General features: G+C 51.9%; 3 protein-coding genes across 3 annotated transcripts; 1 reads left to right on the top strand and 2 right to left on the bottom strand.

Annotated features, from left to right (window-relative positions):
- Positions 1-3406: 3406 nt before the first annotated feature.
- LOC149810407 (uncharacterized) lies at positions 3407-8040 on the bottom strand. The gene is made up of 7 exons (XM_089994272.1): positions 7903-8040; positions 7261-7446; positions 6933-7126; positions 6206-6454; positions 5052-5542; positions 3923-4153; positions 3407-3665 (listed from the first exon to the last, which is right to left on the bottom strand). Exons 1-7 carry the CDS (start codon positions 7946-7948, stop codon positions 3407-3409), a joined length of 1656 nt encoding a protein of 551 aa, XP_089850398.1. The 5' UTR covers positions 7949-8040.
- Positions 8041-15097: 7057 nt separating this feature from the next.
- On the bottom strand, positions 15098-16043 carry LOC149810408 (uncharacterized). Its single transcript, XM_089994273.1, has 2 exons — positions 15848-16043; positions 15098-15459 (listed from the first exon to the last, which is right to left on the bottom strand). The coding sequence occupies exons 1-2, from the start codon at positions 16041-16043 to the stop codon at positions 15098-15100; spliced, it is 558 nt and encodes a 185-aa protein (XP_089850399.1).
- A 1648-nt stretch (positions 16044-17691) lies between these two features.
- Positions 17692-24174, top strand: LOC149810409 (ABC transporter B family member 23, mitochondrial-like). Its single transcript, XM_089994274.1, has 8 exons — positions 17692-17880; positions 18068-18271; positions 19019-19360; positions 19967-20299; positions 21152-21454; positions 21783-21998; positions 23205-23492; positions 23692-24174. Exons 1-8 carry the CDS (start codon positions 17692-17694, stop codon positions 24172-24174), a joined length of 2358 nt encoding a protein of 785 aa, XP_089850400.1.
- Positions 24175-24830: the final 656 nt, after the last annotated feature.

Raw genomic sequence — 24830 nt, forward strand, 5'->3', positions numbered from 1 at the left:
CTTTGCAGTAGCCCGTTGTCAGCTGCGGTGACGGCTGCCCAGTGCACTATCTTCTACTAGAAGCCCCTCACCTTGCATATTTCCCCCAGAATGCCAGGATGGGTGCTTAGCCATCAGATCTACTGGCATGGCAATTTTGCTTTAATCTTGCCATGCTTCAGTATTTGTTTGCCACAGCGAATCTGATCTGACATGCCACAGTGTCCCAAGGCACTTTCTAGCAGATGGCTAATCAGAGGGAGCCACAGGCTCCTTATAGCGCTTTCAGGTACCTTGTATTCAGCCTTAAGCTACCTTGTCTGCTGTGCACTTGACAAGTTGTGACTTGTGAAGTTGTCATTTTTGTCGCGGAAATTCATGCATTTTCGGGTATCTGGACCCGAAAGTCAGAGGGTCTGGCAAAGCGCTGATCATAGCACAATGCCGCCTTGGTTGGATGGCGTATGGTATCTTAGTAGATTTCAGTTTTAGCGCAAGCATGGCTTCATGCCAGTCAATGCAGGTGTCGACGGTGCATGCCGTACAAAGCTGTCAAGGGATGAGTTCATATGTAGTCCAAAAGCATCATGGCTATGTGTTAACCATCTCATTCCCCAGTTCACTTGGAGTGACCACTATCGATGTAGACGCGGTAGTGTTGTCCAAACATATCTCGAAAAGATACATCCTCTCATCGGTTGCTTCATTCTCCTCATTCTCCCAGCACTGTGATCCTGCAATCCAATATTCCCTTGGCACGCTGCATGCGTTCTGGGCACAGCATCTCCACGACAGCACGCAACTTTTGAGGATTCTTGATACTCGACAGCTGGATCATTCGATTGTAATCACAGAAGACAGCTCTCGCATGAGTGAAATACGTGATACAACGGTTACCTAGACAGCTTCCACGTTTGCCGTCATACTGCCTTGATGGCGTTCTTCCTTGATTTTGACACTGGTTCTTTGGAATCCATTGTCTAGATAGGCGATCTCGAGGCGCACTTGCTCACGGCAGCGAACGTGTCCCAGCCCTCGAGAATTGTGAGCTTCAGAAAGCGTATCGGCCTGGAGGTCTGCACAGGGTGCACCTGTAGCTTGGTGCCCTGAAACTTGAACTCTGACTCATCGAGCTTCTCAAAACGCCCGGGGGAGTTATCTGCGCTGCTCTCAATGCTCATTCTCTTCACTGCAATGCAGTAACAATTCATCACAGCACGTGGTGTCAGCAACTTGGACTGAGATCACGGTTGAGGCCTTGGAGTTCGAACAATCCATGGCTCGCCAAATGCTGTTTTTGCAAGGCAACAAGGCCTCGACCGCCACGCGCTCTCAGGTCTCGCAGTATTCCGTTTAGTTTACTTGGTTGGACTACGGCCTATGAGCTCGCGTACGTGTTCACGTGTGCGTGTGAGCTTGTTTTTTTTAACGCCTTGACTCAATTGGTTCCAAACTCCAAGGCCTCAACCGTGATCTCAGCTCTCAAAACATGCTTTTATGCTACAGCGATGAGACATCTTGCCGTACAACACTCGCCATGGATTGACCTGCCATTAGGCCGTCGTACCTTGGTTTATTTGTTGTGCCTTTAGGCGGGGTGGGGGCGGGTTGCAGAAAAGGGCAACATGGAGAGCTGGGCCCCATGTGCACCCTACTGTTGCAAGACTGCCTGGTTCTTCCCCTGAATTTAAGGACTTTTGAGTCGAAATCGCTTCGTAAGGATGAGATGATGTTGGAAACAGATGTTGAAAACAACACCAGTTGAGGTAGCGACACACTTTGCAAGATAGCCGTTACAATCGACTCAGGGATTCCAGCCTGAGTCGTCCACATATATGGCCTCACATCATTCTGTACAGGACAAGAACCGACACTGCCTCCCACCGCATTGCCTCCATCTTTGCCAAGCATGACTTCTTGGAGCTCTATGTGTACTCACTGCCCTGAAAGTCATCTTCGGAACTCCACTGCAGTGCTCCATCTATTCACGTCCATTGGAACACATACCATTAAATGGGACACATACTATGTGATTACTTGAACATGCATTCGTGAAACCAAACATGAAGCACACCTCCATTGTCTGGAGATGTCCATCGTGTCTAGGGTGCAGCGCGGTGCTTGCACCACGGTCCCAACACGGGATGGCAAACACAACTTCATAAATAAAATTTCATATCTGAAAATTATCCCGTACAAAATTCTTGCAGTTTTTTTGTGGTAGCTGTGTGCAAGTCGTCCGTGAATGCGTGAAAATTTCTACGACTCGAGGGAAGCCAGGGTTGCAGAAGTCGCACCATTAATAGTTTTGGTTGTGATACGAGCAGCACTGATCGAATCATGTAATTGCACTAATATCTCTTGAGGATAACAGCCTGTGGTGGCCCAGAACGTGCTTTGCTGTGCGTCAATCACGGCTTCAGGCTGATGGCGCTCATCGCAACACGTCGCCATCACAACAGCAGCGCGGCTTCCTGGGTCGCAAATCTTCCGACATGATGTATTTACAACTGTTCGCTACAACAACAGTTATGTCTGCAACAACACTTGTACCATCGAGACCTTGCACCAAAGAACAAATTGATAGATTGCCACGCAAATCCCTGAATGTGAGGCGACAGTGGTACGCGAGCTGGTCAAAAAGGAGGGACAAACATGTTTTTATGCCAGAACTTCTGGCTCTCGAGCACTGTTGGAAGGCTTCGAACCCAGTCCCTGAAAAATGTAAAGGGTGAACCAGGAAATAACGGATAAATTCACGCACCATTATGCCCAAAAATACAAAAGCAAAAACTTGGATGAGGAAGTATTCGAAACCTCGACTTCCCGCATGCGAAGCGGACACGCTACCCCTGCGTCACTCACCCATGAACCATTTTGCTGGATACGTTAAATATAACAAATGCTTGCAGGTTATGTGCCAGCTGTGCTCGAAGGAAAAGTTGATTTGCAGTGCCACAAGTTGCAGATTAGGGACGCTGGATTTTCATTGCGTACTATGATCGATCGCCCTATGACATGAGCATACATGTCCTTCTCATTTGGAGTTTGTTACGAAGGAATACTCCTCGATACAAACAACTCGCAGCGCAACTAGCACACGAACACACATGGTAATTGAGATAACATGTAATATGTCGATGTGAGGTTGGCCTTTTTTCTTGTGACACGATTGCCCAAACAGCGTTGAGCAACCCTGACGATGCATCGCACTCTCCTCAACCGGGTGCAGCGGACTAGGTAGCAGATACAACGTCACATTGATGTACTACATGAAACGCATCCGCCGTGATCAGGTTCTGTCTGGACGCAAGGCCGAGGCTCAACGGGTGGCATTGGCTGATGTACATGTCACTCAGTCACTTGCAAAGTTGCGCTCTCCGATGGAATTATGCCCAAACCCATATTCCATGCCTCGTGTCATGAATCATGGGGCTCCAGGATGCACAGGGTCAGGCATGCTCCAGTTTTGCTCGTATTTCTCCATCTCTTCATCAGTCAGCAACGCAGTGTCAAGGAGCGCGTGGATCGCGGCTTCGTCCATCTTGGTGCCGATGAAAACGAGCTCTTGGCGTCGATCGCCATACCGCGCGCCTGGAAGGAAGTCGGAGAGGATGACCGCGCGTGACTCTGGAGCGGAGGGCCAGCCGTCTTCGGGCACACTGGCCCACCACTCACCCTCCTCTCTGCAAACACACACCATGCCATCAACTTCGCAACGAACAAAGGACGTGCGCCAACCCACTGACCAATGTCAACTTCAGGCGAGAGTTGAACTCTGCCTGTGAGAGAGGCGTGCCTCTTGTGCCTGTCAGCTTGCATAAAAAACCACAACACTGAATCACACAGCAGGCCATTGGACTTGTTGAAAACTGTGTTGTCAATCAAAACATTGCACTCCTTTTAAGACATTTCATGCAGCCGAGATGAGAAAGTGGCGTACAAAAGCTCGATGTGCTGCCCAGCGTGGCTCCAGTAGATCGCAGTGGAGTGCTTGGAAGCTAGCCACACAAAGCCCTTGGAACGGAGCACAGTGGTCATCGGTGACGGGGCTTGCGGGGTTGCTGCCTGAGGGGTTTTCGAGGCTAAAGGCATTGCCTTGTGCAGCAGTTCTCGTAGCCTCACCCCGTGGAAGGGCCGTCTGCGGGAGTACACAAACGTGGTGATGCCAAACCTGCAGATTGCGACAAGTGTCACAGCACTGAAAGCGAGCAATGCGAGAGTACATAAACATGGTGATGCCAAACCTGCGGCTAGCGAGGCATCGTCACTTATGACGGGAAAACGTTGCTGAAACTTGAGAACGAGTCGTCATGATGCAGTGGACACAGCACTGAAGTCGAGTGACGCGAGGAGACATCACAGCAGAGCTTTGCCAGACCGAGTGATTAGCCCAGATGCCCAAAAATGCATGAATTGTGGATACACAAAAGAGGGGCGAAGCCCAATCTACGAAGCACCGTAACATCACGGCACTTGGCAAGATGGATTATCATCTTATTACGCCAGCACACACATAAGGGGATGGCGCACTTGTGCCGCTGCCAGAAACTCAGCGCATAGGGAGACCGCAGACGTGCCGGGAGACAAAGATGGTCAGGCAGGCTGATGACGGTGCGCTTGCAGCTCCTCGTGGGTCATTGTAGCAGTGAAGTCCATTTACATCGGACAATGAAGTGTATGTGAAGGAGCAGCATCCTTGAAACATGGAGTGCGGGCAGATCCGTGATATACGGAAAGCGCTCATTCTAGAAATGTGGAGTGTGGTTCCGCCAGATCCTTACTGTAAGGGGAGCGCGCACAATCTACGAATACGGAGCATGGCTCTGCCATACTCGCCTCCAGCCAACCTCACTCGCGTAAGATGCGCCCAATTCCTTATGGTGCCCCGCTGACGCTGAGTACGGTGGTTCTCATGTGTCATGCGGCCACTTTTGGCTCTCCGCGAACAAGTGATTAAGCCAGTGGTTAGACAGTGATTGCTCCTGCTTGTGTGCTTATAATTGCAGACCGCGCATGTTCTAACCAACCTTTGTTCTGCGGACAGAGGAAGGGAGAGATATGGAACGCACCGTTCGCTGGCGGTTGTCTTTGTTCGATCCTTCTTCGAGCTGTCGTGAGCGTGGGCACAGTCAGGGCCATGAACGTGGTCCTCCTTGCAAGCATGGCCATGCCCTCCATCACCGTGCGCACAGTCAGGGCCATGCTCGTGATCCACGGTACAGGCATTTGTGTGCCCATTGCCGTCGTCCTTGCTGTGCTCTTTGCGGTGCTCGTGCGTGTGCCCTTTGCTGTCTTCCTTACTGTGCTCAAGCGTATGCGCGTGGCCGCCATGTGTGTGCTCGTGCGAGTGGGAGTGACCGTGTGCACAGTCAGGGCCATGCACATGGTCTTCCGTGCATTCGTGATCGTGCGTGCCGTGTGCGCTGTCTGAAGCATGACCGTCATCATGCGCGTGCTCACCGCTTTTTGCCTTTGCGATGTACCCTCGATGCTGGCCCTCAACACTGAGAGATGCCATCATGTGGCGAGCATTGGCGCCAAAGACACGGTTCAGGTCGAACTGCACAGAACACAGCGATGTAGGCGAGTTGTAACACACGATTCAGGGCAAACTGCACAGAGCACGGCGCTGTGCGTCCATGGCTTGTTTTCACCGCTCTAGGTACCCTGCTGACCTGAGAAATCGCTCGAGATTTGGCACAGCTGAAGGCATCAGTCATGTGGAATTCATGGAGAAAGAAGGCCTTGTTTGAGGTGCAATCCTCTGTTACAACTCACACAAGGTTTAACCAAAACACACGGTTCCGTGTCAACTGCACAGAACACAGTGCTGTGAGCAGATAGGAGATAGAAACGGCCACAGCTTAGTTGTGTATAGGGCACAGCCTCCACAGGGCTCGCATGCCAAGGCGTTGAATAGGTGGCCCTCTGCTCTTAGTACCACAAAAACCCTGATGCACCCTAAAAATGAACCCTATCGGTGAGGAGTGGTGGTGATGCATCTGTTGCAGCAGCACACTCACCTGGACAGAGTGCAAGGGACAAAGCAAAGCAGCCTGATCGCCAGACAGAATCGTAAACTGCCAAGCCCGTTCTAAGGCATACAGCTGGTACCAAAACTGCAAAACTACCACCCTTTGGCTGCACAGGTGCTGATCTGAGAGATGCAGCCAGCAAGCTTTTCCGTACAGCCCTACAAGCTTGTGCGTGAGGCTGGCCGCACCTTCGCGTGGCTACAGGGGATGACCTCGCAGAGGGGATTGATGTTCTCGATGATAGCGGTGAGTTCGGGGACCCGCTCTTCGCCGAGGCGGTCCACTTTGTTGAGAATGATGTAGTCTGCAATCTCCACCTGCTCCACTAGCAGAGCAACAACGGGTGTGATCGAGTCCCCTCCCAGGTCTGGGCGCGTTGACAGGGCGTTGCGGCATGTAAAGTCGCTGATAAAAGATGCCGAGTCCACCACAGTCACCTGCAGTTCCGATAGCAGTGAGATCTGGGTGCAAGGGCTGACTTTTGGGATGACACCGGAGCCAGCCACAAGGGTTGGCTGCTTTTGAGTGGCTGCTTTTGACTGCCACATGAAAGCCTAACATTACGCGGCTGATGAACAAGCTGGGTCCAACAACGTCACCTGAAGCAGTGCATTCTGGGTGCGAGCGGTGCCTGGGCCGCATGTGTGCTGCCAAATGAGGACCGCATGCCAGCCAGCGGTGCCCATGCCGGTGTATCGAACGGATGCTTGATTTTACTATTCATATGATCTCGAGATAATGGGGAGGGGCATCTTGAGGCAGGTTAGGTGCTGCATTGGTGAATGGAAGCATATGTAATACTGACCCATGAAACCCTGAAAAACGGTCTGAAAGAAATCATGTGGCATTTCCGCCTCAGTGCTGAGTGTGTCAGTGAATGCTTCTTGTGGCATGTGGCATCGCGAGAGCACTCACCAGCGTGGACAGATGGATACGCTTCATCAGCGGGCTTCCATTCTCAATGGCCAAGGTGAACTGCTCCCGAATCTTGTAGGGCTCTGCAACGCCCGAGTTCTCGAGCACGATCCGGTCAAACGGCTTGCCACTGCGGTCGGAAACCGCCAGGAGCTGCTCAAACGACAACATCAGCTCGTCTTGGATGGAGCAACCTGCAAAACCCCGTATACTGTTGATTGCAAAGCGGCATCCGAGTTGCGCTCGGGATTGCCCCTGGCAATGAGCTTGCATGTGACCGACGCTTCTGCATTGCACCCATCATCTTCACAGGAACAGTGGCACGCACATGCACAGCCGTTTGCGAGTTCAATGGTTTCCGCGAGGTCCTTCACGCTGTCCGTGGCCGCTGCACCTTGCAGCTGCTGGTTTCGGACTAGCTTGGCGTCAATGTTGACAGCAGCCACGTCATTAACGATGCAGCCAATCTTGAGCGCCGTCTGAGATAAGAGCTCTCGCAGCAGCGTCGTTTTGCCTGCATACGTAAGTGCCGTCGTCGTTTTGCAGCCTCAGAGGCGCCAACACCCACGCTTGCAGCTTGTAAATACCCATATATAATAGAGCTGAAGATACACAAAGATGACCGTTCAGACAGAAGATACTTGCGAACGAAACCCGTACTGGTCTTTGGGCAATACGACTTGGATAGTAGAAAGTTCGACGTACACACCAAAGTGCCACCAGACTGAAGTTTAAACGAGTCCGCAAACATAAGCGCACTTCAAACATTGCACTGCATGCCGTGCGTGCTCATGATCACTGGTCACCAACTTTGACACCTTGCACCCTATGTCCCTGTGGTGAGGCACTTGCCAGGCCAAGGCACATTTGCACCGCTTGATGCACATGCAATTGCTCCACTCAAAAGTCACTGTGGCTCAACGCTGCAGCTCAGTAGTGTACGCATAAGTGCAGTTAATGTAGGACATACCAACACCCAGGAAGCCACTCAACATGGTCACAGGCACGGACTCCATGATTGCACGTGAATACGTCAACTCAGAATAAACTCAGGTACAATGTATTTGAGTGACCTGACAGTGGATGCAACTTGTGGACATGGACCAGAAACAGCTATACCGTCAGTGCGCATGTGTTTTTGCATCTGTGGATGATAGAAGGATGACGGAGACAGTGTTTCAAAACATATATGGATTATAGCGCAGTGAAGTGCGGGCCCACTGACTGTTGTTGTTGACATTGCGGGTCAATGTTGGCGAGCGATGCTATCAGGATTATGTAATACGACCAACCACCTATTCATGGGTATTCAGTGAATCCCTCCAAACAACAGTGGCGACGTCGACGACATCGCCAATGTTGGTCAACCCACTCATCGCTCTGATGACATGAAACGGCAAACGGTAAATAACTCCCTCGGCACATTGCCGCTCGTAAGCACTCCTGAGGCTTCGTGCTGGAACCAGGACTGGGACTTCCCAAGCCGAGCTCGCGCACTTCGTTCGTAACGAGCTTCCTTACAGACGACTACCGTACTGGGTGCCGTTTCCTCCAAAACGTTGCTTGTGACGGCGCCGTGAAGGCACAGCATGCACGTGTGCACAGCCTTAACTTTTCAACATGGTTGCATTTGTGCACAGCTTTGATTTGTGGGAGAGAATTTTTAAGAGAAAAGCAGACGATGACATGGGCCCGTGAGCATCAGATGCGGATGAAATGACGGGCGTTCCCGAACGAATGGCAGCGCCGCTGACATCCATGGACAATTGACAAGACTCTTGGCCCAATGTTGAGCGGCACTGCCAATCTGTGCTTGGACGCGGTGATACCGTCCTGCTCCCCCAAAAAATAGCGAACTGTGAAGGCAGAATTCATTGATGGCATGCAAGGACGCTTGAATGTTTTGCTTCTGGATGCTACAGGCTGTTTTTCAGCTCCAATGGCAGACGTCGTTTCAAATTCCAAGCATCGATATCCGAGAAACCCTTGCCCAGGCCCATGTGAGATACATTAGGCTTGACGGTGCAGCTGTATCCAGCTATTAGTTGCATATTTTCTTAGTCCAGGACTGCGTTGCACCCTCTAGCAGACCTCTCCATTTATTGACCCGCTCACGAGTCGCAGCATCACTATCCAGCTATCCAGCACTTCAACGTGAAAAGGAGAAATCAGCCAAAGAAGCATGGGCCATCTTGCACGAGTTTATGCTTGAATGAGTTGAAACGCTAGCATATTTCTTGCGATACTGCCAATCTACTGCAGACACGCTGTATTGAACCGATCCGGCCACACATCCTCGTCCCTGGTTGCGTTCTGTCAGCTCTTGGTGGAAAACGTGTATGTTATAGCTCTGAATACTAGATACTGTATCTGGAAGCTTCAGCGTTTGTGTGGGACTCAGATTGCAGCTGAAACCCTGTGCTGCCATAAGCGATATGGACGACGAGGAGCGACGCAGGGCGAAAGCTGCTCCCCATGGCGGTGTAAAAAAATTGAAGGAAGCCAAAAGCAAGCCAGCAGATGCTCCGGTGAAATCCGAAAAGGAGAAACGGACCGGCGAGGCTGGTAATACTGTCAGGTTCAAAGCCAAGCCAACTGCCAAGGACCTTGACAGGATATATCGGGCGCTGCCAGGTAATTCGCATGTTATTGAAATCCTGCATGGCTGGAAATATCCAGTTGACAAAGCACATACTGCCTGAAGGGTTGCGGATGCGTCCAGTATGTCGGCATGCGCGCAAGGCTTTTGCTGCAGTCAGCAATCAGCAATTTACAGTCGCAGATGCCCTATATTTCCTGAATTGGCATCTTCACCCCCGCGAGTCGTATTGGCTGTTTATTCTGGGCTGTCGTGTTTTCGAACAAATTCCGTGTTTCCTGAAGAGTATCCTTTGGCACATGCAGTCAATCGTAAGTACATTGTGTTTATCTTGCAGTCAGATACTGTTCACGCTATCATGCTTACCATGCAAAAGCGTGCGACTGGGCCATTTTACATGGCACTTGCGGCCCTTTCGCACGCCTAGACTGGAATTGCGACCACGGCTGCCACAAGTGTATGTCCATTGCCGTTCCATGTCATAGAGCGGCGTAAGGGTTCGGTTGTTCAAGGCTGTGAGCCCGCGGATGAATGGCCCGCAATCCCGAGCACATGAATGCATGTAAGGCAAGTGCTTCCGTCTCTGGTGGGCGTGGAACCTCCAGCGCGCCTGACGCGTTGTGCTCGAGCAATTCAGGCTCGTCACATCGCCTGTTCCTCGTTGACCGCAAACCGCTGGAGCCCCCAGGCAGTCCAGGTGGCGCGAAGGAGGCGTTCACCATTCTCGGCAATACCGGAAACGTCTACTCCGTGCACATCGGAAGGTTCCTCAACTGCTCCTGCCCCGACTTTCAGCGCGGCAACCTCTGCAAACACATCCTCTTCGTGATGCTGAGAGTCCTCAAGCTTGACCGAAACGACAGCCGTGTCTGGCAGCGTGCATTGCTGTGCTCCGAGGTGCATCTTCTCTGACTGTTGAGCACTCCTGAGAACACTTCGCCATGGAGCTACCGACTCAGTTATTCGGCTCATAACACCAGTCCGCCGTTCTCTGTTTTGCTTTCTGCTCGTGCACACGCCATACGGTGCGGATTAGCAGGCAATGCCAAATTGTTTGACCAAGCCGTCGTCAGTATGTTCGCTGCTGCCAAACCAGCATCTACACTTGGATGCGGAGTGTGTCTGCACCTATGATGCTGTGCTTATCACACCCGCCCGACATTGGAGGGCATCTTACCACTGCCAGACGAAGCAATCTGTTCACTGTTCGTATATCTCCAGTGCACATGTATCACGTCGTCGCCGCCATCGTTGCTTCGGCGTGCGCGACATCGGCATAAGGTCAGCTATGCATATGTTGGCTCATGGGTGACGAGTTGCGTGATACAACGTGGTGATCATGCTAACAGGTGCACACATGGTAGATTCGTTTGTGGCTTCAGGGACTTGACATGGTCCTTCGGAATAATTGTGCAATTGCGAGAGTATAATGATTCCCAAGTAGTTCTTGGAGTTGGCAATATCCATATGCATGCGGTAGTTTTGTGATGATGTATCATTTTACAACACTACCGTATCCACATGGACATTGGCAACTCCAAGAACTACTTGGGAATCAGCGATTGTAAGCGATACATCATTACATCACATAGATAATGGCAGGAAATAGTTAACAAGCAACAAAGACAGCACATTCGGAGTGATACATCATTTCATCGCATAGATAATGGCAGGACATAGATAACAAGCAACAAAGACAGCTCATACGAAGTGATACATCATCATCATAATGCCCAGTCAGACTTCAGCAGTTCAGTCAATGAGTGTCAGCTTTGCAACTCGAACATGACTGACTGCCAGGTGAATCCCATTCTCCATTGTCATGTGCTGCTAGTGTCGAAGTTACCGATTAGTGGCGACAGCACGCATGCACCGCGGCTAGTTCAAGGTTTGTCGATATACCAAAGGCAGAGCCTTTGGACACGTACACACCCATGTGCACCTGTATGCATGGTACCAGCATCATTCAGGATGTGGACAGTACCAGAACTATCTCTAATAGCTAGTTCTCAACAATTAGCATGTTTGATTTTATGTGCAGGCAGACGACATCTTATCAGGTAGCAGGAACGCAGGCGCTGATTCATCGGTGATGGCATCGAAGAGGGTTCAGGAGCAGTACAAGCAGCACTGTCAGCAGGGTGAAGGCGCCTCGGGGGCCGAGGCGGCGCCCATCAATGACAAGGCTGCGGAGGGCGAGTGCGCTATCTGCTACGACGATATGGCGGGGACTGAGGCGACCGTTAGCTGTCAGACGTGCCGCAACCACTTCCATACGATGTGCATGGCCACTTGGACCGCACAGAAGAAGGCCATGGGTCACAAAGTTTCGTGCGTCTACTGCCGAAGTGAGTGGGCTGACCCTCCAGGTTCGACTTCCCCCACGGTGACTTGTAGACCGGGATGTGTTTGAATTCCTTGAATCGAGGTCAAAAATCTGGGAGCTTTTGAGTCCTTTCGAAGCACAGGTGGCACATGCGGAGGACTGCAGAAATGCCAATTTGATTCGGTTCTTGTGGACCAATTGATGCATCAGCGCTTCGCCAGACCTTGCTATTAGCGGGTCCAGATGCCTGTAGATTCGTGAAGTTTCGGGGGAATTTTGGGGTGTCGAAAGCCGATCTGGTGAAGCACTGTGACACATGCGAACGATGCGAGGGTCGATGGTTTCATTCAGGTGGTGCCATGCATGTGCTGCTGACGTGCATTGGCCGGCCTTTCACTGACTGCATCAATTCCTGCACGCTGTGAAGTGACTGCTACATTCTGAAACACGCTGATTCGTGATTAGACCTTCGGAGCATTTCACGAGTGGTAAGTGGACCACATGTGTTGTCGTGTGCAAAGCGGGTATCAGGGAAGCTTCCACTCGATATTGAGCACATTGGAGCAATGGCTACAGATCTGAACTGTGTCTGTGTCTTCTGTGCTCATACGGCAATGCCGCAACTGTAGCTAAACAAAGCTCCACTGCAGTGTCCAGGCCTGCTCAAACCAGCAATGGAGCAAAGGGAGCAAACCAGCGACGAGAAACGTATCAGTGATAGGTGATAGGTTTCTCATCACACCCAGAGTGATACAGTCACTCTGTTTTTCATGAGACACATATCACCTAGCGGAATGCTTCCCAGAGGCACTGTGGGCTGAGAAGCAACAGACGAGATGATGATGAATGATGATGTACATTTCACTGGCGTGCTCTTCAAGTTATCAGCTCGTGCCAGCGGCCACGCGTTTGGGCTTGCTTGTTCCGACCGCTGACGTTCAATGAGCTGTGTCACTTCGAATGTGCTGTCCTTGTTGCTTGTTGTCTGTTTCCTGCCATCATCTATGTGATGTAATGATGTGTTACAACGAAGCGGGAAAGCAAAGCAGAAATAAACTGCAGATGTAATGATGTACATTTTGTTAACCAACCCCACCGGATCGGCATGGACATTGGCAACAAGTACTACTTGGGAATCAGTGCTAGTATGGACCAACATGTTATTGTGCTGATTGTGTTAGTTTCTGTGTTTTTCCCTGTTTTGCCAGCCCTGTCGCTTGTAATGTTATTGTGCTGATTGTTTGCAGGCAGAGCAAAGGTCGGCCCTGGTGGCTACCTCAACCTTTCAACCGTTTGTGACCCGCACGAGCGCGGCAATGCGGTGCCTGATGATTACTACACAGGCCCTGGCTCTAACTTCTATGGTGAGTGAGGCCACAATTGGTGATGGCATTGAAGATTCGATGATCGACCATTATTTGGGCCCGAAGGCCCATTCACAGTGGGCATGTACTGCGCAGGCCCCCTGTACAGTGCAGTGATGAAGCGTTGATCTCTGATCGTTTGTAAATGGGCCTGAAGTCCACGGCCACCTGGCATGCTGCCAGCGCACTCGTGGCTGGGACATTACTGCCATCTGGACATCGTTGGACACGCGCATCAAGGTCTTCAGGGTTTGATGGTCGCAGAGCGCTGAGGCAGTGTGAATTCAATGTGTGGGCTCTGAAAATGTATAGAACCTACGCCATCCAAGAGCGTTGCAATGTATGAGTTCCGAAATGCAAAAGCAATGACGTTGCCCCACTTTAAATTCCTTGACCGTGGCGTCCAATGCCAGGTTGTGCCATGTATACATCACAGGTCGGATATGGAGCCCGAGGTTTAGCTTCCATGCCATGCCATCAGGTACATGTCTCAATTGTAATATGAGCTAACAGTGTGCTCTGCAAACTGGCCAAACGTCATGCCACGCTGCCACCTCGGCACTCCCACATCTGTGACGTCGCCAAGAGCTGCCACGTCAGGGTCCAGAACCTCGTCCGCACTGCACACACCCACCACCTTGAAACCAACTCAACAAAGTACCAGAGCTTTCTGGCCGGCCCTTACAGAATGCACACCATTGCCAACAATTGACATGATGTTGTTCTGCAAAATGGTTCCGCGAAATTCTCGCCGGCTGTGGATGCTGTCACACAATCAGTATCCTTATTTGCTAAGAAACGAAGCAGTGCATCGCTCTTTGGAGTCCAATTTCGACGGGCAGACACAATTGATCATGATGATGAGGTAGACTTGTCGCTGACATCTCGGTGGTGCACCCCTGCGCACCCTTCTCCTTCGTACAAGCTGCACACACAGAAGGTGGCGCAGCGGCTGCACGGGATCAAATGAAGCGGACAAAGTACCAGTCCGTTTATCCCAACAGCTACGCGTTATCATATCAGATCAGCCCTCTATCGCACGAGACGCTCGGCCGCATGGGCAAGCCGACGATGGAGCTGCTCAAGACTCTGGCGACAACAGCGAGTGCTGGAGGCGATGTTATCAGGGCTGTACTTGGGCTGCACGAACACTGCAAACGTGTTGCGTGACATTCCCTTACAAAGTCTGTGCAACGAGGTGGAATTTGCAGGCTGCCCAGCAACACCCATTTGGAGGAGGTGAGGGGTCGTACTTGGGTTGCACAAACACCGCAAACGTGTTGCGTGCGAGGGCGGCTGGGTCCGGATGGCCCCTCACCATGTGCGGTGTGGCTTGCAGGAGGCCGCCCGACATGATCTGCAGGCACTCCCCCGCTTGGAATGCCAGCTGGTCGCGACGCAGGCTCACTTTGACGATGCAGCCGCTGCGGGTTTTCACAAAGAGGCCAGTGCCCGGGTTCGTGCACGCCTTCTCGCCCTCCTCTTCGTGTCCCTCACTAAGGAACATCGCGCTCGTCAGACCTGCGCACGATGTAGCCAAGGCTTGTGTTTCGTTTATTTGCTTGTTTATATCACGTGAATAATGCTACCAACTATGCCAGATATTCAGTGATTTCTTTGGTCTGCTTGGTACCTCCAGACGAGGTTGATCAAAGCCAACGATGCAGGAGGCATGACACGACCTCGCACTTTCCATCCTGCGATGCTGCCACCTCGTCTCTCCTACTTACGTGACATCGCGAACGAGCTATCTGCCAACACACACCTCAAGAGCTTGCCTGCCAGACTTGAATCACCAAAAGAAGTCAAACGCGCACGACCGAGGGGGGGGGAAGATTTACAAAACCTTGATCATTAAGATCTCAACTTCTCGGAATTATTTCAGGCGAGGGGATCCCACGCACGCACCTGTCAGTGTGCCGTGGTCTGTGTGCCACGCACACCAGTCCTGCGGCCCACCCTCGAGCGGAAGCGGTGCGTAGTGCAGCAAACGCGCCTTTGTACAGCGTGACTGCACGACTGAGTCAGTGATCTGACCGGGACCGCCCTCGTCTTGTGCGCGAGCTGCTTCGGGGGGGGGCAGATCCCCCCTGCCGCTTGTGGCGCTTTCCAACACCAGCCGGTCACAATGAGTCACCAAGAACCCTGCCACCTGGACCACTAGCTCTCCCAGTGCCTTGAATACCCCTTCCAGATCTGGCACATGCTCGGTGGGCCAGATGTTGGGCTCGTAGAGGCCTACAAATCGCCACCAGATATTCAGTGATTCATGCTGGTCCAGGCCTCAGGTGATGGTAATGGTAGCACTGATTCCCACGTAGTTCTTGGAGGTGCCAATGGCCATGTAAATGCGGTTGTTTTGCAAAAAGATACATCATCATCATGCTGGCTAACAGAGGGTCTGTGGTCCCAATTTCGAGCTTTGGCGCGATGCTGCCCATCTGTTGACTAGGTGCATGCAATTCAGAATCCAGGTGAAGCTGTGTCTCAGGAATTGATAAGTATTTTTTGTATTAGGGGACCGTACTTGGATAAAGGGAGACCAGGTTCAAGTCTACCCCTTCCCCGGGCGCATCGTAAAGAGGGTTTGCATAGAAGCTCCCTTTATGCGCGTCTGGCTTTGTACCCTGTAGGGTTTCGTGGCCGCGGCTCCAACCGACGCTGTAATTGCTTCCAGGATGCTCGTATTGCTGGAGCACCTCCCCTGGCAGCGCCGCTAGTGTCGACGCTAGCGGTAGCACACGCTGCCTAGCCTCTAGCAAGCCTGGGACTCCTGTGACGATGATTAACCCGAGCGCTTCTGTCCCCACGAATGCCTGCATCGCTGTGACCGTCGGAGGATGGCTACATTACTGGCGAACACTTTCGCACGCATGTTGCCACGTTTGGAACGCTCCGCGGAGCACACAACTTCAACAAACATTCTTTGCGCGTCACATCCCAACCGACAGCAACAACGTGGGTAATTCTGTACACTATCATCGACTCTATTTCGATCTTTCTCGACTCTACCTCTCGAGATATGTCACTCTGTGGTGTAAATGCCATCGGACCTTCGGAGTGCGCGAATCTTCGACATCAATCGTTGCCTCGAATGCTCAGCACGGGTGCGCGACATGCTGGGTTTCGTCCTCATAATTTCGTTAGGTAAGTGATGGACACTCGTTACTGCTTGGTATCAGCGGAAATACTTCGGGACCAAACACCGCGACCCGAAGTACAGCTCTTCCGCTCGATACATCAGGATGCCATCGACATCAGGCGCCTCCTGTCGAGAGTCCACAGCACCCAAATGTAAAATTCGCGATCCCATGTGGATTATCGCACCTCACAAATCCTGGAATACACTTCATTTCGGATGCCCTCGTCAAGACTGAGTAGGTCCATAACTGCTACTTCTGGCGCTGAAGCCACGGGTGCCTCTGCGAAGTCGTCGGTCGTGCAGTCCTTATAATTAACCCTTATTCTTAAACTACGTAATGGGGGTCTGGCATCGCACGCATGTCCCATACGGCAGCGGCGTAAGCGTTTGTTGGGGTTCTGTCCCATCAGAGGGCCCTTCACAGCTTTCAAAGACATATGTCTCATGGGAACCCAGAATCGGCTCTCTATTTCAAATTATTCAGAGAAAACGGGTATGCCCAGGGACAATAAGGACGGGCCGAGCAAGTTACGCGCACGGGAGGCAAATTAACAGCAGAAGAGCATCCAAATGTCAGGCAGCCGTACGACAAACGCAAACAAAGGGACTAGAATTATTCTCGTGCTCCTTTACGAGCTGGGCTGAGTGCTCGAGTCTGTTGCAAGCTTCCTGTTGGAGAGGACTCTTTTGGATATTTCGAAGTGAAACAAAAATGACGAGGCATCTCAGTCTGGGCCTTATATGTAGGCCGCGAACCATGGCAGAGCAAGGGCGCCAAGCGCCGTAACTGCACCATTTACATGCTACATACTTACTTGTCAACGCAATGATTACAAATGTGCGCTGAGATGCTAGCAGACAGAATTTCTTTCCGTCGCCTTTGTTTACACCAATTTCGGGCAGGAGGATGTCTGAATTGACAGTCGCTGGTAGTATATTAAAGCTATTCCTTATGTGATTTATCACAGTGTTCGTATTCTGCTCTTCCCTGTTATGTCTCCTTTGCAATGTCTTTGCATAGGGTTTTGCTGGGTAGGCTGAGTGACGCCTCGGGCGTCTTTCGAAGCGCAGCATCGTGTCTCCAGGAGGCTAGGGACAATCTCACTTTTGTAAACCAATCTATATATGTTTTATCATCTCAAAGTCGCACATTTTCGGGCAGTGCGTCCGCCTCCCACGACCATGCTTTACGTTTGATCGGTTCAGGTAATGGCCTGCGGCTAGGCGCAAGCGATTTCTATGTCGCAGGGAATACGTATCATAAGCTTGCGTACTCGGGTATAACCAAAGGATTCGTCGCAACGCCGGGCGCCGCAGCGTTTCAGACTATGGTTGCCGATAAGGGGGATGGAGAAAAAAATACCAACCCTTCCGAGAAGAAGCCTGCAGAGCTATCTGATCAGCAGATTCTCGTCACCCTGGGCAGTTACGTATGGCCTAAAGACAATCCAGAATTCAGGACACGAGTTGCAGGGGCGCTAGCGCTGCTGCTGGGCTCAAAGGTCCTGAACATTCAGGTGAGAAGTTCGGATAGGATGTAATTCACTCCTCTGAAGCGCTGTATGCTCCATGGTAAGATACATGTCACTAACAAAACCGTGGTAGCAGCAAATGCAGGCATGCTCGCTGACGAGAGCCGACCTAGATCAATACGCGCTTGGTTGAAATGCGCTCGTTTTCTCTGACAACTGGGCCTTGAAACAGGTGCCGTTCTTGCTGAAGTACACTGTGGATGCGCTTGCGGATCAGGGAGATGCAACAACCGCTGTAGTGGCCGCAGGCGCGACGCCGCTCGTCCTGCTGGGTGCGTACGGGCTCTCGAGAGCGGGGGCCTCGCTGCTGAGCGAGGCAAGGAATGCGGTCTTTGCCAAAGTCGCTCAAGGAACTATACGTAAAGTGTCCAACCAGGTACGGAACGAACTTCTTGCAACTTCTCGAGCCCACACCGCCGGCTTTAGCGCCCATCTCAGCAGTAGACAAGGAACCAGCTTTCCTTATTAACCAACGACTATGATCAGCCTCGAAAGTGTACAGTCCCAAAAGGAGAGGCCTTTCCCCAGAACTGCTCCACCGCAGGGCTGGCAAGTTCGTTGGCATCATGGTATGCACTTCAAAACATGGAGCTAGTCACATTTCGACCCATGACCAATAACCAAAAACACGACGTGATGCATTTCGTTACAACATCATAAGTTGCCAGGTACAACATAAGAAGACGTAGCCCCCCGCAAGCTTTACCAAGCTTCTTACCCAGCAAAGCAAGCCACATGTACTAACCAGTGCTTCGCCAGAATGTCTTTCAACCCCCATTTTTGTTCCGATTTTTCACGCATGTCGGGCATCTGGACCGAAGCATGACCGGGTCTGGCGAAGCATTGATGTTACCAAGGTCTACCGAGCAGCAGCAAATCGCCAGAATGGGGTTCGACCCCGGTTTAGCCCACAAATGCTAACGCGTCGCGGCAAGGAGAAAGACAGCAGTCCTGCTAAAAGCATCCACAGTCTATCGAGATCCCTTCAAGATTTGACCTCAAACAAAAGTCGAGAAACGTACTTCATTAGTCGAGAGACATATCTTGGTGAGAGACATATCTCGAGAGATACTTCCTGCAGGCATCGCTGCCTGCAAGTTACAGGGTCTGGTGAAACGCGCAGGTCTTTTGGCACCTGCACACGATGGACCTCTCCTACCACTTGGGCCGGCAGACAGGGGCCCTCTCAAGAGCCATCGATCGAGGGACGAGGGGCATCAACTTCATCCTATCCTCCATGATCTTCAACGTGGTTCCGACAGCGCTTGAAATCGTCCTCGTCGCAGCAATCCTCGGCTACAAAGGCGGCCCGGCGCTGGCAGCGATCACCATCGGCACGCTGGGCCTGTACACCGTTTTCACGTTCCTTATGACTGCCTGGCGCACGCAGTTCCGTGTGCGCATGAACAAGATGGATGCCGATGCGAGCTCGCGTGCCTTGGACTCGCTTATCAACTACGAGACGGTACGTTTCTGAATCAGTATGTAACGTAAAGTAGATCCATTGGGAATCACACCATGACCTCTCGCACGCGAGGCGTATGGAGAAAAGGGGATTGGATCGGCGCTGTTTGTGGCGTCTTTTCTGGCAATCTTGCAGCTCTTCCTGGCTGTCGCTTGCACATGGACAGTCGAGAGTCTCGAGATGGTACATGCTGATGGCGTTTCGAACAGGCGAAACGAAACAAAATAAATACATCAGCCAGGCATACCGATGAACTATATGTAGCAAACTGAAACAGCCAAGCATAATGATGATAGAAGAGTAACACACGCGACAGCGCGTGCAGGCATGTTCCTCGCAGGCACAGTGCTCTCACCGATGTGGTTGTGATTCCCGGCCGATTTCTCTTTCCTGTCGTGGTGATGATGATGTATCTTTTAGCTCGTGCGAGCGGCCGCGCGTTTATGACAGGCTTGCCTGTTCCGACCGCTGACGTTCAATGAGCTGTATCACTTCGAATGTGCTGTCTTTGTTGCGTGTTGACTATTTGCGGCCAGTATCTATGTCATGTACTGATGTATCTGTGTATGACACTACCGCATCCACATGGACCTTGGACGTCTGCAGGTCAAGTACTTCGGCAACGAGAAGCTGGAGCAGAGGCGTTATGACGAGTGCCTCAGAGAGTACGAGAAAGCGGCCCTCAAGACGCAGGAGTCGCTCTCGGTGCTCAACTTTGGCCAGAACGCAATATTCTCCGCAGCGATCACCGCAGCATCGATCATCACTGCGCAGGGGATTATGGTGGGAACGCTGACGGTTGGCGACCTGGTCATGGTCAACGGCCTGCTCATGCAGCTCGGCATGCCTCTCAACTTTCTGGGAACGGTGTACCGCGAGACGAAACAGAGCCTCATCGACATGGGAGCCATGTTTTCTCTTCTGCAGCAACAGCCTGCGGTACGCTCCGATAACCGCCACGGATTGGGGGTCAGGGGCCCTTTCCGGGGTGTTTGGGTCTGTGCTTTACTAGAACGGGTTCCGACCCTCATTTTTGTCCCTGAAATTCATGTATTTTCGGGCACCTGGACTCAAAAATGAGAGGGTCTGTCGAAGCGCTGGTATGAGTTGCTGCATTCGCCGTTCTGTGTTGCGGTGGTGACCCACCGCAAGCTTCACAGCTTCCCATAGAACCCTCGAGATGCTGCACCTGAAGCAGCCGTTGATCTATGTTGTAGCAACAACCCGCCACAGACTTCTTAGCATCTCACAGAACAGCTGAGTAGTCGTATATCATCGAACTCGTCGTTCACCGCGGCAGCAGACAGCCGATCTCTCGATCTTTGGACTGCTAGCTCTGTATCCCTGGTTGCGTAACCTGCTGTGCTGCGAGACGGGACGTGACGAGGATGATAGCCACGCTGCGCATGGCAGGCAGCTTGACCACGCCCCAGAGCTGGAGATACGCCTCCTAGATGCCGATTTTGTTGTCCACAGGAGCCCTGCACCGACTCAGAAGTCGCTTCAGGGTTCTCACACGCACAGGCCCAGTATGGCTGTGTTGCATACCTCCCGACCTTTAAAGATTCGCCAACAGCCCTGTCTTTCCGGGCCTCCTGTGTGCTCATGTGATGTCAGAATGCGACGCGGAGTGTGTGAGCGGGTGCCCAGCATCGAGAGATATCAGGCAAACCCGCTCATGCTCCCCTATCTCACAGAACCGGTACAAATGGGTAAAACAAAGCATTAAGCGATGGCGAAAATTTACCGGGCGTGCGGTATACAAGCGCTGACAGCTCTGGTTGTGAGCAGATCAAAGACGCCCCGAATGCCCGACCCCTCCCCCCTCCGTCGCCGGACGGCTACGGCATCGAGCTACGCGACGTGAGCTTTGCGTACCGTGCGGATGCACCCATCCTTCAGGGTTTGTCGCTGCGAGTGCCCGCTGGAACTAGCTGCGCGCTGGTGGGAACGAGTGGTAGTGGCAAGAGCACGGTTTTGAGGCTTCTATTTCGGTTTTATGACCCCAGCGGTGGCTCGGTCATGATTGACGGTCATGATGTGCGAGATCTCACCCTTGAGAGCCTTCGAGAGCCTATGGGCTCTGTACCACAGGTGAGTTCTGCCCATGGCACTCACTACCCTGTGTTGATGTATTGCTGTCTACTAACACATGTGTCATGGTGGCGTTACACCGAACGCAAGGCGCCGTATTTCGAAACTTGTGTGCCGCGTTATGTCGTGTAATGCAGGTCATGAGGTTGAGTAATGCGTTCTCGTTGGACAATGGCAAGGGCACTGCAGGTGACGATAAATTGTATTCTTTAGATTTTACATCACTACTGCATTGGTATGTCCAAGAACTACTTGGGAATCAGTTCATCACCATCACCCCAGGCACGCGTGTCCGGACCAGGCTGACTTACCATCGCGGCCAATGCAGGACATCGTGCTCTTCAATGACACAGTGTACTATAATATAGCGTACGGTCGCCCCGAGGCAAGCCAGGAAGAGGTAGAGGAGGCCGCTCGGCAAGCTGCACTACACGAGGCTGTAATGGGGATGCCAGATGGCTACAATACGATTGTGGGAGAGCGTGGACTCAAGCTGAGTGGCGGAGAGAAGCAGCGTCTGGCACTTGCTCGAGCTTTCCTTCGGGTATGTGCTGATGCCTACAAAACATCGCTTAAAAACAAATCGTCAAAGCATGGATGCAGTTTGCGGCGTATTGGTTGCTGGGTGCATAGGTGTATCGCCTACAAAACATCGCCTAAAAAACGTCAAAGCATGGATGCAGTTTGCGGCGTCTTGGTCGCTGGGTGCATTGGTGTATTGCCTACAAAACATCGCCTACAAAACGTCAAAGCATGGATGCAGTTTGCGGCGTCTTGGTTGCTGGGTGCATCTCAGCATTGCCTATGTGTCTCCAGTGGTACTTGTTTCATGATTGTGCAAGGGAGTTTGATGTGTGGAATGGGTGGGTGTGTTTTACAGATGACATTACATCCGGCTGCCTTGACCGGTTACTAGCTTGCCAAAGGCTCTCTCCAGACGGCATGAGAACACCTAAGAAACACAGCACGCGGAATATTTGTAGGTAGGTATGTATGTAAGTAGCTGCAATGACGCAAATGCGGAATGCACGTATCTGTAGAGATACTTCTGTGATACTTGTTTGATAGTTCTGAATCTAGAGATACTTTTGTTTCATGTCATGTGCCAAGCGAGATTGATGTGTATCTCATATGGTACCGAGGTGCTCAGATCAGCTGCTGCACTGGGTGATATGGGGATCAGACTCAAGGCCATGTCATCATGCCCCTCACTCCTCCCTCCAGCATCTCACAAACCCCCCTGTCGCATCAGAGTGCATCCAGGCTCATGAACCTGTCTGTCACCTCCCAGTGCAACTGCTGGTAGAACACATAGACTCTGGGCTGGCAGCTCTTGGATGACTGGAAACAGTGAGGGCACAACAAGTGCACTAGCACTAGCAAAGTGAAGAACCGCGGCCTGGGTGGGTGGCACACCACCGCTCGCTAACGCACGTCTGTGAAAGACACCGCTAGACAAACCATGCGTGCTCGATTCCTCTCACCCCGCCATCTTACACACACCTCAAAACATGAAGTCTCGCCACAAAAGCCACCAACAATCCAATCAAACAGCCTACTATCTCGCTTGATTGTGACAACCAACACACACCAGCTCGTATGCATGCCCTTGTCGATACAATCGATATGCTCACGCATATTGCACCATACTTGTTACAGTAAACGAGATACTTGCATGACGTGTGATGACGTCATAGTGATGCAGATTGAGCAAAACGTGAGTCAAACTTGATCTGCCGTGTGTCTGCAGAAACCGGACATTCTACTTTGCGACGAAGCGACTTCGGCGCTCGATTCTAGGACAGAGCGAGACATCATGGACGCGTTGGCCACCCTCAAGCAGGGTCGCACCTCACTTTTTGTGGCGCACCGCCTCTCAACGGCTGCACAGTGCGACCAGATCGTGGTGCTCGAGGGCGGGAGCGTTGTGGAGTCTGGCTCCCACTCTCAACTTCTGGAACTCGAGGGCAAGTACGCTGAGCTGTGGGCGCGTCAGGCCAGTGTAGATGACACAGCTTCGCTTCCTGAGGTGGCGGTGGTCAAGGGAGGTTGATAGAAAGGCTGTACATGCACTTGTTCATAGGGAAGTACAAGGGCGTGTGTTTGGTATCAACAATTTGCGGATTGTTGTTTTCTAGCTGTGCTGATCCGACGAATGTCTAGCCAATCTGCGCTTTTGAAAATCAGCTCTTGCCCTAACTCCCCGGTCTGCCTAAAGTATTCTTCTGATACGGCAGGCAGTGTTCATCGCAATTGCATTGCCAGCTCTGGCAGCTGACCAGCTTCTCAGCCAGATGTCAAGGTCGGCATCACAACACTTGGTATCTGATGCTGCAATTTGGCAGGCCATGCATCGCTTTTGCCAGGCTGTGCGGGTCCAGATGCCAGGAAATTCGTGGATTCTGAGTGTAGAACTGGGGATAGAAAACCATTCTGATCGAGCACTGGCATGCGCATGTTGCGCTTGGTTGTCAATGTCTGCTGGCGGTGTGCACTTGCGGGAGAGTGTCCCCTTCATCTTGTTCTCAATGTTCGTGATAGTACGTCTACAGTTGATTGCTGACTCAGAACATTTCTTCTCGATTGTTAAGCTGAAGCTGCCTGGTATGTATCAACAGCCCAATACCATCTGTGCACACGCCACTCGGTCGGGCTCATCTGGTATATGTGCTCCCCGAAACGGAGGCCATGCCTTCCTAACAGACATCCTGTGCCACTAAGTAACGCCGGTGCTGGAACTTGCAGCACCAGCAGAATTTTCTGCTCTCTGGTCCGCGAATGAGTGGTGTGTCTTGTTCAACCTTCGAGACTGCGCGACGCTGTGACCTTTGCTCGTTTGCTATCAACGCTCCTCACCGCAAGTTTGAAGAACGGAAAACGAAACATCGAAAAGGCAAGGCGTCGACGACAGGAAGGGCAGCCATGGCTGATCTTTCACCTCATCGAGATCCTGCATTCCTCCAAGGCCAACACCCCTCAGGCATGTTATCCTAGCAGGTCGCTGCCTCGTCACTTGAGGCGGGTTCTTGCCGTGATTCCCAATTGTTGTAGCTCTTAGTCTTGCCTTGGTGGCCCGGAAGGCCAGGACATCAGGGAGTTTGCACTGAACTTGGCTGAGTGAAGTCGTCGTAAGTCCAGCCCCGAAACAAAACAAAGCAAGTTACGACACCCGTGACAGCCATGGCTGACCTCGCCTAAACCCAAGCGCTCCAAACCATTGCAGGTGCTGCTGTGGGGCGTTCGCGTTCGAGCTCAAGAGTTCCTGTCCGGAGAAATGCTTCTTCAGACGAGGGCTTGGCTACGGAGAGCTGAGGTCGGCACTCTATCCAATTAGGAAGACGCCCTAGGTGTGGCATTCTTGCGCCTCTTCAGGCAC

Source organism: Nuphar pumila, unplaced genomic scaffold (genome assembly GCF_984573655.1).
Source record: "Nuphar pumila unplaced genomic scaffold, dmNupPumi1.hap1.1 HAP1_SCAFFOLD_364, whole genome shotgun sequence".
NCBI lineage: Eukaryota > Viridiplantae > Streptophyta > Magnoliopsida > Nymphaeales > Nymphaeaceae > Nuphar > Nuphar pumila.